The sequence below is a fragment of the Trichomycterus rosablanca genome, chromosome 11, assembly GCF_030014385.1.
Source record: "Trichomycterus rosablanca isolate fTriRos1 chromosome 11, fTriRos1.hap1, whole genome shotgun sequence".
NCBI classification, from domain to species: Eukaryota; Metazoa; Chordata; class Actinopteri; order Siluriformes; family Trichomycteridae; genus Trichomycterus; species Trichomycterus rosablanca.
Window position 1 is genome coordinate 3714424 of NC_085998.1, and position 17572 is coordinate 3731995.

A 17572-nucleotide genomic window follows, 5' to 3' on the forward strand; every position below is an offset into this window, starting at 1 on the left:
CTTGTGAAATATCTGGATCTGAGTTGCCCAACTGGCAGTGAGTGCTATGTCGAACAGCCAATGAGAACGCAAGATACGGTGTGAGGGGAAACGTAGGAGAGGAGTGTAAAATGTGCATAATATAGTTTATATCAGAATACATCAGCACACACGCAAGTTTTACAGTATTTCTGACCTTATCGTTCTCTACAAAACACCCACGCTGCATTGCAAAAAATATTTATTAACCTCCAACTCACTATAGAACAATCCCTGCTGTTCGTGTTGCCAAATCCACTCAGATTAATTAATTTTTTCTCCTTGATTTTACGCTGCACATCAGCGCACAAACTTTGATCGCTCGCTACTTGTTGACGTGATTTTGGACGTCATTAATTGTAATCAGCATTGTTTTCGTGACAAAACGTAGTTTGGGAGACCAGAGAAGCTCGCCTGAGATTCCAGTTGGTGATAGATGGTGTAGTATGAAACCCTCTATCACCGATCAGTCGTGTAGTGTGAAATACACACAGACTTGAAAGACTCCCGATTACAAGAGATCCAGTCGTGTAGTGTGAACTGTACAGCGACATGACCACTTGGAAAGTCGTGTAGTGTGAACTTGGCATTAAATGATGATGATGATGAATCTCTGGTTGGGTGGAACGTATTAGATGTAAGCACGTGTAAGCCACGTGTACCCTTGTTTTATTGTACCATCTCATGATGTTCTAGTTTCCTTGTCATCTTGCCCTACTGTAGAATCCTCATCTTATTTCCTGTTGTCTCACCTCTGAGTTTGACCTCTGCTGGTGTTTGGATTTCGGATCTAGCACTGATAAGACGTTGGCGCCTGCGTTTTGATCCTGCCGTGATTGCTTCAATCTTCAAAAGATCAAAATACATGGGGTGGGGGGGGGCAAATCTATCAGGAAGGTGTGTGTGAGGCGGGTGTGCCTTATCAACAACTGATGGGAACATTGGCAAATCCTAACATTACGCTAATGCCAAGCTCACACTACACGACTTTCCAAGTCATCAGGTCTCTGTACAGTTCACACTACACGACTGGATCTCTTGTAATCGGGAGTCTTTCAAGTCGGTGTGTATTTCACACTACACGACTGATGGGTGATAGAGGGTTTCACACTACACCATCTATCACCAACTGGAATCACAGACGAGCTTCTCTGATCCCCCAAACTACGTTCTGTCACGAAAACAAACGCGAGACGTGACGAGGGGTTTAATGATCCAAAAATGCACGTCAACAAGTAGCGAGCGATCAAAGTTTGTGTGCTGATGTGCAGCGTAAAATCAAGGAGAAAAAATAAATGAATCTGAGTGGATTTGGCAACACGACCAGCAGGGGGTGTCTGTTCTGTAGTGAGTTGGAGGTTAATAAATATTTTTTGCAATGCAGCGTGGGTGTTTTGTAGAGAACGATAAGGTCAGAAATACTGTAAAACGTGCGTGTGTGCTGATGTATTCAGATATAAACTATATTACGCCCCTGTCCCACGTTTCACACTCCTCCCCTGCGTTTCCCCTCACACTGTATCTTGCGTTCTCATTGGCTGTTCGACATAGCACTCATTGCCAGTCGGGCAACTCAGATCCAGATATTTGACGAGCTAGAAATCTCTCTTTGGTTGGATTGGAGCCGCTCGGATCGAGTTGTTGAGTAGTTCACACATAGCGATTGAGAGCCGAGTTTTGATCGTCGAGCGAACACCGAGTTGCTCTCGAGCCGGCAAATCTGGCGCCGACCAGTCGCCGAGTGTAAATCAGGGCAAAAATCGTGTAGTGTGAACTAGGCATAAGCTAGGTAGTGGAATATGTTTGTTTATTATTTTTAGATCTGTATATTAGAGAGGTAGGAGAGGGGCAATCAAGTGGCACAGCTGTAAAATACGCTAGCCCTCTTCTGCCAACATCTGTGTATCCAGGGTTCGAATCTCAACAGTGCTATTGGCCAGTTGGGCGTAAGGCTTAAAGTAAACCTCTGTTCTCCTCAATAAAAAGCTCGCTTTTCCACTCTTCTTGTATGATTTATGGTTCCAGTTACTTTAGAGGTACTGCCAGCGTTCTTTTTTCCACCAGCGGGTCATATTGTTAGAGGACAGTGATGACCGGACCACAGCGGTGGTCTTGTTATGTTTCCTTGTTAAATAAAATTGAGTGATCAATAATTCAGAACCTCATTCTGAATGAAATGTGTCTGTGTTGGACTATAAGCAGGTGGAATGGAGGGTGTATGAGTGGGTGGAATGGGAACCCAACACACTCCAAACATGTGGGACTATGAGTATGGGAACCAGCCCCAGACACACATTTTTTTAATAAAGATTAATGAAGTAAAATAGCTTTTAAATGTAATAGAGCTGCCCTGATGTGTGCTGTGTTTTATTACAGGATAATTTCCCTGCTGGAAATCCAGACAGGCTGCAGGATCTGAAATCCACCGTCGACCTGCTGACCAGCATCACCTTCTTCAGGATGAAGGTACACGTGCAAGTCCACATTGCTATTTTGTTTACGGCATAATTATTTCAGATTCTTTACCTATTTGTGTCATCATAAGATCAATCGTCTTTATTAATACTAATAATAATAATTGCTTTGATGTTTTAGTTTGAGGGGCAGCGTTTCTTTGTTGTTGTGACCGTGTTTTTGGGGGAACCTCGTGTGTGTTTAGGTGCAGGAGCTGCAGAGCCCCCCGAGAGCCAGCATGGTGGTGAAGGACTGTGTGAGAGCCTGCCTCGACTCCACCTACAGATACATCTTCGATAACTGCCATGAACTCTACAACCAGCTGCTCGACCAGGTGTGTGTGTGTGTGTGTGTGTGCAGAAACTTGCTGCCTGCAACCTTTGGTGAAGTGTGTGTTTTCAGGCTCAGGCTTAAAAATTTCAGCTTGAAACGGTTTGTGTTTGTGGTTCAGTTAGCAAAGTTGATCAGTAGCAAACTGTGACTCTTAAACCTCGGCCCTCTAATCCACCTCCCATCACAAAGGAAAGGAAAGGAAAGGAAATGAAGGAAAGGAAAGGAAATGAAGGAAAGGAAAGGAAATGAAGGAAAGGAGATAAGAGGAGAGGAGAGGAGAGGTGAGGAGAGGAGAGGAAACAAGAAAAGGAAAGGAAACAAGGAGAGGAGAGGTGAGGTGAGGTGAGGAGAGGAAACATGGAAAGAGGAGAGGAAACATGGGAAGGAATGGAATGGAAGGGAAAGGAAAGAAAAGGAAAGGAAACAAGGAAGAGGAGAGGAGAGGAGGAGAGGAGAGGAGAGGAGAGGAAACATGGGAAGGAACGGAAAGGAAAGGAAACAAGGAGAGGAGAGGTGAGGAGAGGAAACATGGAAAAGAAAGGAAACAACGAGAGGAGAGGTGAGGTGAAGTGAGGTGAGGAGAGGAAACATGGAAAGGAAACAAGGAGAAGAAGAAGAGGAGAGGAAACATGGAAAGGAAAGGAAACAAGGAGAAGAAGAAGAGGAGAGGAAACATGGAAAGGAAAAGAAACAAGGAGAGGAGAGGAGAGAAAACATGGAAAGGAAAGGAAACAAGGAGAGGAGAGGTAAGGTGAGGAGAGGAAAGATGGAAAGGAAAGGAAAGGAAACAAGGAGAGGTGAGGTGAGGAGAGGAAAGATGGAAAGGAAAGGAAACAAAGAGAGGAGAGGTAAGGTGAGGAGAGGAAACAAGAAAAGGAAAGGAAACAAGGAGAGGAGGGGAGAGGAGAGGAGAGATGGAAAGGAAAGGAAACAAAGAGAGGAGAGGTAAGGTGAGGAGAGGAAACAAGAAAAGGAAAGGAAACGAGGAGGGGAGAGGAGAGGAGAGGAGAGATGGAAAGGAAAGGAAACAAGGAGAAGAGGAAACATGGAAAGAAAAGGAAACAATGAGAAGAGAGGAGAGGAGAGATGGAAAGGAAAGGAAACAACGAGAGGAGAGGTAAGGTGAGGTGAGGAGAGGAAACAAGAAAAGGAAAGAAAACAAGGAGAGGAGAGGAGAGGAAAGATGGAAAGGAAAGAAAACAAGGAGAGGAGAGGAGAGGAGAGGAGAGGAAAGATGGAAAGGAAAGAAAACAAGGAGAGGAGAGGAGAGGAAAGATGGAAAGGAAAGAAAACAAGGAGAGGAGAGGAGAGGAAAGATGGAAAGGAAAGAAAACAAGGAGAGGAGAGGAGAGGAGAGGAAAGATGGAAAGGAAAGAAAAGAAAACAAGGAGAGGAGAGGTGAGGTGAGGAAAGATGGAAAGGAAAGAAAACAAGGAGAGGAGAGGAGAGGAGAGGAGAGGAAAGATGGAAAGGAAAGGAAACAAGGAGAGGAGAGGTGAGGTGAGGAAAGATGGAAAGGAAAGAAAACAAGGAGAGGAGAGGAGAGGAGAGGAGAGGAAAGATGGAAAGGAAAGAAAACAAGGAGAGGAGAGGAGAGGAGAGGAAAGATGGAAAGGAAAGGAAACAAGGAGAGGAGAGGTGAGGTGAGGAAAGATGGAAAGGAAAGAAAACAAGGAGAGGAGAGGAGAGGAGAGGAAAGATGGAAAGGAAAGGAAACGTGGCTTTGGCTTTGGATTGGCTTGACAAAGGAAGGGAAGGAATCAATCGTACCTTCTGTAACATGTAAAGAACCACACAACAATATCCAGGTCCACTAATCTCTGACCAGTGCTTTTAACCTCCTGGTACCACCGAGCAGTGATACAGTCCAGTTCCACACTCACATCACTTCCTGTTGAGAGGAAAACACGTCCACTGGGTTTTAGTTCCACCTGGACCCCTTCATCACTAAACCACCCCCCTAGTAGAGGTCAGCAGTGGAACACTCGCTGTGCTTTGCTTTGCTTGTACTATATTTCACCTCCCACACACCTTCTCCAGGCAGTGGACAGCTTGTCAACACATCGTTGGTCCATCCGGAGGTCATTTATCATCCACGCACTCCGAGTGTAGGCTATACGGCCGAAAGTAATCGGACACCTGACCGTGAGCTTGCTGGGTGTCCAATTTCTAAATAGAACAACTAGAAGAATGTATGTGGGAATTTGTGCCCATTTAGTCAAAGGAGCTGATTTGTATGATGTTGGCTAAGATAGTCTCAGTTGGTGTTTTGATTCATCCCAAAGCTGTTAAGTGGTGCTGAGGTCAGAGCTCTGTGCAGGACGCTGGAGTTTATTACACTGGTTAGCAATATTTGCGGCCGATACTCATGAATTTTATAATTAGAAGGGGTGTCCCAATGCTTTTGCACATATAGTGAATCTTACCCCTACATCCTGCCCAAATGTACTGACTCACAGCTCACGTAAACGCACACAAAGCTACAAAAACACCGGCGTATTCTTCACAGCGCTTTGCTCAGTCGTTAAAAGTTCAAACCCGCAGCCGCGTGGTCGCTGGTGCATTTCTCAGAACGAGTCCTTTTATTCTCCGCTCCTTGTTTCTCGCTCGTCTCGTTAGCGGAGCTGCAGCGGATAACGTAACGAGGCCGCAGTGGAGATATAAATATCTTCGTTTTGTGAAGGAAGCAGGTCGTTAAACACAGATTTGCATCCGAGCCGGATGATACACATACGCACACGTCGCATGCATGCACGCGCACCTAAACGCTGCACACATAAGCATGCACACATGCATTACTGAGCTCTGCAGACACAGAACTCGGTACGTCTGCACTAATGTAAAAACGGCAAACGATTATTTATGCACGCGCAATTCAGTGCATTAACATGCGTGCACACGTACACTAATGCATGCGGCCTGGCACCAATCCTTTAAGAAAGAATATATATACAGCGGTACCTTTAAACTCGACGTCAGTTGGTTCTGGGAGTGGCGTCGAGTTTAAAGGTATTTTTCCCCATAAGGATGTTTGGGAAACCTGTTAATGTGTTCCATGGTCCCGTAGAGCTGCATATACACTGATCAGCCATAACATTAAAACCACCTCCTTGTTTCTACACTCACTGTCCATTTTATCAGCTCCACTTACCATATAGAAGCACTTTCTAGTTCTACAATGACTGACTGTAGTCCATCTGTTTCTCTACATACCTTTTTGGCCTGCTTTCACCCTGTTCCTCAAAGAGCAGGTATTATTTAGGTGGTGGATCATTCTCAGCACTGCAGTGACACTGACATGGTGGTGGTGTGTTAGTGTGTGTTGTGCTGGTATGAGTGGATCATACCGTGTCCACTCACTGTCCACTCTATTAGACACTCCTACCTAGTCGGTCCACCTTGTAGATGTAAAGTCAGAGACGATCGCACATCTATTGCTGCTGTTTGAGTCGGTCATCTTCTAGACCTTCATCAGTGGTCACAGGATGCTGCCCATGGGGCGCTGTTGGCTGGATGTTTTTGGTTGGTGGACGACTCTCAGTCCAGCAGTGACAGTGAGGTGTTTAAAAACTCCAGCAGCGCTGCTGTGTCTGATCCACTCATACCAGCACATCACACACTAACACACCACCACCATGTCAGTGTCACTGCAGTGCTGAGAATCATCCACCACCTAAATAATACCTGCTCTGTGGTGGTCCTGTGGGGGTCCTGACCATTGAAGAACAGCATGAAAGGGGGCTAACAAAGCATGTAGAGAAACAGATGGACTACAGTCAGTAATTGTAGAACTACAAAGTGCTTCTATATGGTAAGTGGAGCTGATAAAATGGACAGTGAGTGTAGAAACAAGGAGGTGGTTTTAATGTTATGGCTGATCAGTGTATTTTAGACTAATGTTAAATAATGAGGTTGTTTTTGACAGTTAAACACTGAAAATAACACAAATATAACATAAAAACACTGAAATACAATTATAAACAGTTAAATATGAATAAAAATACAATAAAAGCTGCACTTTAGCTTTACTTCTTCATTGTTCCTTTATGCTTCTTAATGGTGGAGATGCTTGATCTTGTAATACTGTATTCCGTTCAGTACCGGCGCATTCACATGAGCGCTTTTCCGCTTATTGTAGTAAAACAGCGAGTGAGGAATGTGATTAGTGGAGGAACTTATGAGCAGTAATAATGAAGAGAAGTTTAGTGCTCCTGTCTCCTTCTTTTACTACATTAAACCACGTTAAGCTTTATTTTCAACCAGAATAGTTTTAGACTCTGGGAGAAGCTGATTCTGATTCTCACAATTTCTCAGAAGCTTGAGCTGTAACACAAGTTTAAAAGTGAAACAGGGAGGAGAATCCAGATAAACACAGATACATGTGGAGCTGTAACCCTGGATCAGATGGTTAAAAATAAATAAATACGTTAAAAAAATTGTTTATTTTATTTTATTCTATTTTATTTTATTCTTTTATTTAATTTATTGTTAATTCTTTTATTTAATTAGTTTTTTATTCTTTTATTTTTTTTATTCAGTTATTTATTTTGTTTTATTTATTTATGTATTTTATTATATATTATATATATTATATGTGCTTTTAAAAATAAACTTGGATAAACAGAAATATCACCTGATTTAAAAGCTGCTGAGATATGAAAGTTACAGTCCTTGGTAATGCAAAGCTTGCTTGACTGTGGACAAAGAGACTTTGGGGTGAAAGAGAAGCCCCTGTTTTAAAATAAGCAGCTCAGATCTCCCAGTGTTCTGTGGTTACTGTGTGTACAGTGATTTACATTTAAATCAGCCGGCTCAGAGATCAGCACGTCTCGTACCGTCTCAGCTTCTGCACTGATGGAACAGTGATGGAACAGAGAGTCAGAATAATACAGAGTGGATCAGATATTAATACTGAGGTTTATTTATTTATTATAAAATAGAAACCACTAACAGAAACCAGTGATGAGAGAGGAGGGTCAGAATAATACAGAGTGGATCAGAGATTAATACTGAGGTTATTTATTATAAAATAGAAACCACTAACAGAAACCAGTGATGAGAGAGGGTGGAGGGGAGAGGTTACTGTTCCTGTTTATGAATGAAGAGTGAAAGGAGAATGAAGTGCAGACCCCCCCACTGATGGTTCTGAAAATCATTTATCTGAGAGATAATGAGGAGAACTGGAGCAGCGACTGGAGCAGCGACTGAGCGTGATTTTATTAACACAATAATCAGATTAGATCAGTCATGTGATCACCTGATTTTATTCACCTCAGGAATCTGATTGTGTTTCATGATCTGATTTCCCACTGTGACGACCTGCAGTAGAGCTGCAACGTTTTACATGTAAAAATGTTCATAAACTATTCAATAATAATAATAATAGTAATAACAATAATAATAAAATAATTATAATTATAATAATAGTAATAAAATAATAACAGTAATATTAATAATAATAATAATAATAAAATAATAGTAATAATATTAATAGTAATAATAATGTTAATAACAATAGTAATAATAATAATAACAATATAGTAATAATAATAATATTGATAATAATAATAATAGTAATAATAATAATAATAATAATAGTAATAAAATAATAACAGTAATATTATTAATAATAATAATACTACTATTACTAATAATAATAATAATAAAATAATAATAATAATAATAATATTAGTAATAATAATGTTAATAACAATAGTAATAATAATAATAATAACAGTATAGTAATGATAATAATAATAATAATAATAATAATAATAATAACAATAGTAACAGTAATAATAGTAATAATAATAATAACAATATAGTAATAATAATATTAATAGTAATAAAAGTAATAATAATAATAATAATAATAATATAGTAATAATAATAATAATAGTAATACTAATGATAATAAAAGTATAAATAATATTAATAGTAATAATAATAATATTAATAATAATAATAATAATATTAATAGTAATAGTAATAATACCAGTAATAATAATAATAATAATTATTATAATAATAATAATAATAATAATAATAATAATAATAATAATAATAATAATAATAAAGTAATAATAATAATAATAATAAAATTTCTGCTTTGGCGTGCTTCCTCATTTGACCGCTATTGTTTAAAAAATGAAAATAAAAACATTATTTCAGAGTTTTCTGAGAGCTGAGGCGAGAAATTGATGACAGAGAACGAGGCGAGGCAGGTGATGTATGAGGCGAGGAAGTAACGATCTGAATTTACAGAGATTGAAAAGGAAGTAACAGGAAGATTAAATAGAGGAGAAAATAAAGTACAGATGAGCTAGAGTAAAGTACAGATGAGATAAAACTCGAGTCTCAGTGGTGCTGTCAGCCAGTCAGGTGTCTTCACAGGCATGTCTGAGAGGGGGGTGGGGTCAGGAAGGGCATCCACTGCCAACTGAGCAGGCACAAATTCCCACAGACACACTCTGGATGATATTAAAGCTACAATGGTCGGGTGTCCCAATACTTTTGACCGTATAGTGTATCCAGGACCATCAATCACACCAGAAAGTCTGATGAATGAAAACCACGTCCATTACACACTGCTGTTACACACACACACACACACACACCATTAAAACCAGAGCTGCTAAATAATTCACAACATTATTTTATAACAGAAGCTCCTTCACATGATTGTCTATTAATCACACACACACACACACACACACACACACAATCATTCCAGTTGATGGTTTTACTGGTTTACATTCAGTTCAGACAAACGTGATGGAAAATAATAAAGGCTTTTATATTTCTGATGAACTGAATTCATCTCAAACACACAGACAACAGTGAGAGTGATACAGGTACACACACCCACATACACATTATATACACACATTACATATTATATACACACATAGTTACCTTTAAAAAGTAACTTAGTTACTTTATTGATTACTTGATTTTAAAAGTAACTTAGTTAGATTACAAGTTACTTTATTAGTTACATTCAGCAGCTGCCGTAATGCAACTGGAGATGCGTAGGCAATTGAAGCGGAATAAGAAACAAGAAAGACGCAGAAAACTGAGTCCTCTGTTCACAAGTGTAGGTAAGATAAATAAAATACAAATTTTTTAAGACAAATAAATAACAAAAAGACGATAAATATCCAAAACTTTGGCGAGTGGGGTTTGTAATGAGTCTGTAACTATGGTGATATTACGTCATCAGGTCCCCACGTGTAGTACGTAGCGGTGTTGTGTGCATACTGCACACTTCTGTACTGAAAGTATGGACTTCTTTACCGGCCGAGTAGTGCATACTTCCTCCAATCTAGTGCATACTCTGTAAGTATGCGATTTCGGACGCAGCTCGTGACTTAATTGTCGCATAGGCCAGACGTCACTCTCCGAGACGCAAAAATAGTAACGCACAGTAACTTGGATAAGTAACTTTAATCTGATTACTGGATTGGAAATAGTAATGCGTTAGATTACTCGTTACTGAAAAATGTGGTCAGATTAAAGTAACTCGTTACTAAGTAACGCGTTACTGACATCAGTGCCACTTACACACATCACATATACACACACACTAGATATACACTCACCACTTACACACATCACATATTATACACACATCACATATTATACACACATCACATATACACACACACTACATATACACTCACCACTTACACACATCACATATTATACACACATCACATATTATACACACATCACATATACACACACACTACATATACACTCACCACTTACACACATCGCATATTATACACACATCACATATACACACATCACATATACACTCACCACTTACACACATCACATATACACACACACTACATATACACTCACCACTTACACACATCACATATTATACACACATCACATATTATACACACATCACATATACACACACACTACATATACACTCACCACTTACACACATCACATATTATACACACATCACATATTATACACACATCACATATACACACACACTACATATACACTCACCACTTACACACATCACATATTATACACACATCACATATACACACACACTACATATACACTCACCACTTACACACATCACATATTATACACACATCACATATTATACACACATCACATATACACACACACTACATATACACTCACCACTTACACACATCACATATTATACACACATCACATATTATACACACATCACATATACACACACACTACATATACACTCACCACTTACACACATCACATATTATACACACATCACATATACACACACACTACATATACACTCACCACTTACACACATCACATATTATACACACATCACATATACACACACACTACATATACACTCACCACTTACACACATCACATATTATACACACATCACATATTATACACACATCACATATACACTCACCACTTACACACATCACATATTATACACACATCACATATACACACACACTACATATACACACACACTAGATATACACTCACCACTTACACACATCACATATTATACACACATCACATATACACACACACTACATATACACTCACCACTTACACACATCACATATTATACACACATCACATATTATACACACATCACATATACACACACACTACATATACACTCACCACTTACACACATCACATATTATACACACATCACATATACACACACACTACATATACACTCACCACTTACACACATCACATATTATACACACATCACATATTATACACACATCACATATACACTCACCACTTACACACATCACATATTATACACACATCACATATACACACACACTACATATACACACACACTAGATATACACTCACCACTTACACACATCACATATTATACACACATCACATATACACACACACTACATATACACTCACCACTTACACACATCACATATTATACACACATCACATATACACACACACTACATATACACTCACCACTTACACACATCACATATTATACACACATCACATATACACACACACTACATATACACTCACCACTTACACACATCACATATTATACACACATCACATATTATACACACATCACATATACACACACACTACATATACACTCACCACTTACACACATCACATATACACACACACTACATATACACTCACCACTTACACACATCACATATTATACACACACTACGTATGTACACACACTGCTTACACAGATATCATATACACACACATAACATATACACACCACTTACACACATCACATATTATACACACCATGTACACACTACATACACACCTCATATACACACCACTACATACACACCTCATATACACACCACTTACACACTACATACACACCTCATATACACACCACTTACACACTACATACACACTGCATACACACCTCATATACACATCACGTATACACACTACATACACACCTCATCTACACACCACTACATACACACCTCATATACACACCACTACATACACACCTCATATACACACCACTACATACACACCTCATATACACACCACTACATACACACCTCGTATACACACCACTTACACACTACATACACACCTCATATACACACCACTACATACACACCTCATATACACACCACTTACACACTACATACACACTGCATACACACTACATACACACCTCATCTACACACCACTACATACACACCTCATATACACACCACTACATACACACCTCATATACACACCACTACATACACACCTCATATACACACCACTACATACACACCTCATATACACACCACTACATACACACCTCGTATACACACCACTACATACACACCTTATATACACACCACTACATACACACCTCGTATACACACCACTTACACACTACATACACACCTCATATACACACCACTACATACACACTTCACATACTTACTATATACACACATCACATACACACTATATACACACTTCACATACTTACTATATACACACATTACACATACACACATCACATATACACACTATATACACACATCACATATACACACTATATACACACAGCACATACACACTTTGGGCCATAATTTAGAAAGTTGTGGGTTTGAATCCCGGCTCTGCCATGCAGCCACTTTTTTTAGGCCTTTGAGCCCTTGGGCTATTAATCAGAAGGCTGTGGGCCTGAATCCTGGCTCTACCATGCAGTCATGCTGTTGGGCCCCTGCTAAAGGCCCCTAACCCTCTAGCTCCAGTGGTGCTCCCTAGATTCCCTAAATAAACTCAGAGTGCAGGTTCACGTCTTCTTCAGCACAGAACCGGTGAGCTGCTAACCCACGACGCCTCATCTCAATCAAAGCCGCTGACGGCTGCAGAGGCACCGGAGGGCAGGACCGCCTCAAACCTGCCTCCTGCATTATTGATAAAGCTTTAAATGAGTTTTGGGGGGAGGGCACCGTGTGAGTGGGTCTGATCCATCAGTACATGCGGGTGAACTTCACCTGCTCCCTCCTCACCCTGAGGAACGTAAAGAACCTGACGGGGACGGAAACTTAAGGCTGGAACGGTTTGTGCTCCAATCTCGAGCTGTGTGAATTATTCAGACTGACTAAAACAGGACGATGAGAGGATGAACCGTGACGTTCTGGAGCTTTAATCGTTTCTGTTTCTGGTTTCAGTCGAAGAAGCAGGAGCTGCCGCGGGAGGAACAGGGACCTTCCATCAAGAACCTGGATTTCTGGCCCAAACTCATCACGCTGATGGTGTCTGTGATCGACGAGGACCGGACAGCTTACACGCCCATCCTCAACCAGTACGTATCACACATACACATACAGACAAGCTCAGCAGCTAAATACAACCAACACAAGGGGCTGTGCCTGGGGGGGAGGAGTGAATGACACTACAACAGCGGCAACTAGTGTCTGATTGAGGCACTGGCAGGAGTAGCTTTGTTTCAAAACATCAAAAGCAGCTTACAGTAAACAGTCTAAGCAACTGAGGGTTACGGGCCTTGTTTGGGTTGGGACTTGAACTGGCAACCTTATGATTAATAGTCCAGTACCTTAACACTAGGTTAAGCCAACCGTCTGCTCTCTAGTCCAGTACCTTAACCACTAGGATAAGCCAACCTTCTGCTTACTAGTCCAGTACCATAACCACTAGGTTAAGCCAACTGTCTGCTTACTAGTTCAGTACCTTAACCACTAGGTTAAGCCAACCTTGTGCTTACTAGTCTAGTACCTTAATAGTCTAGTACCTTAACCACTAGGTTAAGCCAACCGTCTGCTTACTAGTCTAGTAACTTAACCATTAGGTTAAGCCAACTGTCTGCTTAGTAGTCCAGTACCTTAACCACTAAGTTAAGCCAACCTTCTGCTTACTAGTCCAATACCTTAACCACTAAGTTAAGCCAACCTTCTGCTTACTAGTCCAGTACCTTAACCACTAGTTTAAGTCAAACCGTCTGCTTACTAGTCTAGTATCTTACTAGTCCAGTACCTTCATCACTAGGTTAAGCCAACCATCTGCTTACTAGCCCAGTACCTTAACCGCTAGGCTACAACTGACCCAAAGCAATTACGATTTGAGCAACTGAAGGTTAAGGGCCTTGCTCAGGGGCCCAACAGTGGCACCTTGTCAGTGGTGGGGTTTGAACCGGCAAGCTAATGATTATTAGCCCAGTAACTTAGCTGCAGAACTACGACAGACAGACCCTCACTGTGAGAAATGTGCAGTACCGGGGCAGAAAGGAGGCATTAACTGTTACTGATGATCTATACCTGATTAGATCCGGAGCAGGACGCGATGAGAGAGACGTGGAACCCAGCCGCGGTGAAGCAGCAGTGGTGTTGCTATAGTAACCGTGCCAGGGCCCACACCGTCGCTCGGTGTGATTAGCGAACGCCGCGAAGCAAGAGATTCAAGCCCTGTAGGAACGTTAGCGTTATTCTCCCTGCTTTTCTAAAAAAGGAAAAAATGAGGGCAGCGGGGTCAGAGCTGATGAGAACGAGGAACCGAACCTGTGGGTTCAGGACTCGACGCGGAGTCGAGGTGGAACATTCAGTCCGACTGTAGAGCTGAACGTTCTGGTCTGCGTTATTCTTCTCAAGGTGAAACAGGGCAGCTGGAGCCTAGAGGTTAAGGTACTGGACTAGTAATCAGAAGGTCTCTGGTTCAAACCCCCAGGTTGCCCTTGTTGGGCCCTTAAGCGAAAATAGACATACAGATAGACGGACGGACGAATGGATGTATTGATATACAGATAGACAGATAGATGGATGGATGGATGGACAGACAGACAGACAGATAGATAGATCGAAAGACAGACAGACAGACAGACTGATAGATAGAAAGATAGAAAGATACATAGACAGATAGACAAACAGACCGACAGACAGACAAACAGATAGATAGACATATACAGACAGACAGACAGAGAGAGAGAGACAGACAGACAGACAGACAGACAGACAGACAGACAGACAGACTGATAGATAGATAGAAAGATACATAGACAGATAGACAGACAGACAAACAGACAGACAGATAGATAGATAGATAGATAGATAGATAGATAGATAGATAGATAGACAGACAGACAGACAGACAGACAGACAGACAGACAGACAGACAGACAGACTGACTGACTGAAAGATAGAAAGATAGATAGACAGATAGACAAACAGACCGAAAGACAGACAAACAGATAGATAGATAGATAGACAGACAGACAGACTGATAGATAGACAGACAGACAGACTGACTGATAGATAGACAGACAGACAGACAGACAGGATGATAGATAGAAAGATAGAAAGATACATAGACAGATAGACAAACAGACCGACAGACAAACAGACAGACAGACAGACAGACAGACAGCTGGTGGGTTCAGTTCTCCTGGAATCACCGGACACAATTCAGTAACACATGAGACAGGACGTCATGCAGGGTCATAAACATGCGTGTGTGAGAACATCAGGATCTGATTGGATGTAAACGTGTGTGTGTGTGTGTGTGTGAGAATAAGATCTGATTGGATGTAAACGTGTGTGTGTGTGTGTGTGTGAGAATAAGATCTGATTGGATGTAAACGTGTGTGTGTGTGTGTGTGTTAGTAAACGTGATGTTAATCACATGTGTTGTTGTGATGACAGGTTTCCTCAGGAGCTGAGCATGGGTCAAATCAGCGCTGAGATCATGTGGAACCTGTTCGCTCTCGACATGAGATACGCCATGGAGGGTGAGTTCCTGCACGCTGACACGTGTGTGTGTGTGTGAATGAGCTTCTGTTTTACCTGATTCTGCTTAATAGTCAATAATACTAACTGTGTATGGAGGGTATCGGCCCGGGTGTGAGGATTTGGAGGGGATGCTGGTCAAGGTGAAAGGATTTGGTGGGGTGTTGTTGTGGTGATGTGGGTGTTATGATTTGAGGGGTGTGGGCGTGAGGATTTGGGAGGTGTTGATGTGGGTGTGAGAATTTGGGGAATGTTGGTCTGGGTAAAAGAATTTGAGGGGTGTTGGTGTGGGTTTAAGTGTTTGGACGGTTTTACATGTACATTTTCTGCATTTAGCAGACGCTCTTATCCAGAGCGACTTACAGAAGTGCTTCCATAGTAAACATTTCACTTCTCTAGTTTAAGTAAACAGCAGTCGAAGAACACAAATCTGCTGAAACCTGTTAGTACCAAAGTGGTTTTTTTTTTTATATGTTTTTTGGAAATGGAACAAATTGTTAGTAAATAGGTACAAGTCAGCTTAAGTGCTTAGTAAAAAGGTGATGAAGGTTTTTAATCGTTTTTTTAAAGACAGCAAGAGACCCAGATGTTCGGACAGACAGAGGAAGTTCATTCCACCACTTGGGTGCTAGAACAGAGAAGAGCCTTGATTAGGGTTGGGCGGTATGACGGTATTACGGTATACCGCGGTATTTAAATATGGTGACGGTATTCAAAAATGGTGACGGTATTTATTAAATGTGAAGCGCCAAATTTCTGCTTCAGGTCTACCTAGGAAACTGAGACTTTAGGACATGCGCGCATCCACAGTAAGGGAAGGGTGGGAGTGGTAGGCGGTTGGAGCTCGCTGATTGGCTGTGGGGTGCTCACTGGTGTAAGGTGATAACACGAGTGAAAAGAGACGAGTGAAAAGCCACACTGGCTAGCGTTAGCTGTGAGCTTTTAATTTTTCAAAATCAACATTTTTATCAGTTCAACCGGAAATGAACACAAGCGCGTGCATGCGCGGACATGTACTTATTTACTAAATATATCTTCAGTGTAAATCGAGCACAAGTGTTGAGCACAGTAATAATAACGTTACGCCCAATCCGCTGTTCTGACTCTTGTCTGCCATAGATTTTCCTGCCTATGTAAGAACTATTTTTTCCTAAATAAAAGCGCTATATTAAGAAAAAAGAACGTCTCACCTGTCGTGTAATGTGAATTATAAAATATATTGTCTGGCCCTTGTTAAGTGCAAATAGGGCGTAGGGAGCGAGTGTGTAGGGAATAGATCGGATTTGTACCGTTTCTGTGCTCGAGTTTTGCACTGAGCTTGTGTGACATGTAAAGTAGCGTTCTCGTTAACCACTCAAATGTTTGGACTTTTAATTATTTTAACATTATTTTACATCACCGTCATCGCAACATGAACATTTACATTCATATTTTTTGTTACGGTATAGAACTTAATTCTGGATTACAGGCAGAACTAATCGTACACGTTCGTA

The 17572-nt window shown here is 40.8% G+C and overlaps 1 protein-coding gene across 1 annotated transcript in view; it reads left to right on the forward strand.

The window, feature by feature from the left end:
* The window catches only part of LOC134323347 (protein unc-13 homolog C-like), a 211599-nt gene that overhangs the window by 91293 nt on the left and 102734 nt on the right, over positions 1 to 17572 (forward strand). The window contains exons 16-19 of the mRNA XM_063004851.1: positions 2395 to 2484; positions 2678 to 2806; positions 13515 to 13648; positions 15996 to 16081. Coding sequence (XP_062860921.1) covers positions 2395 to 2484; positions 2678 to 2806; positions 13515 to 13648; positions 15996 to 16081 — 439 coding nt within the window. The remainder of the gene's footprint in view (positions 1 to 2394; positions 2485 to 2677; positions 2807 to 13514; positions 13649 to 15995; positions 16082 to 17572) is intronic.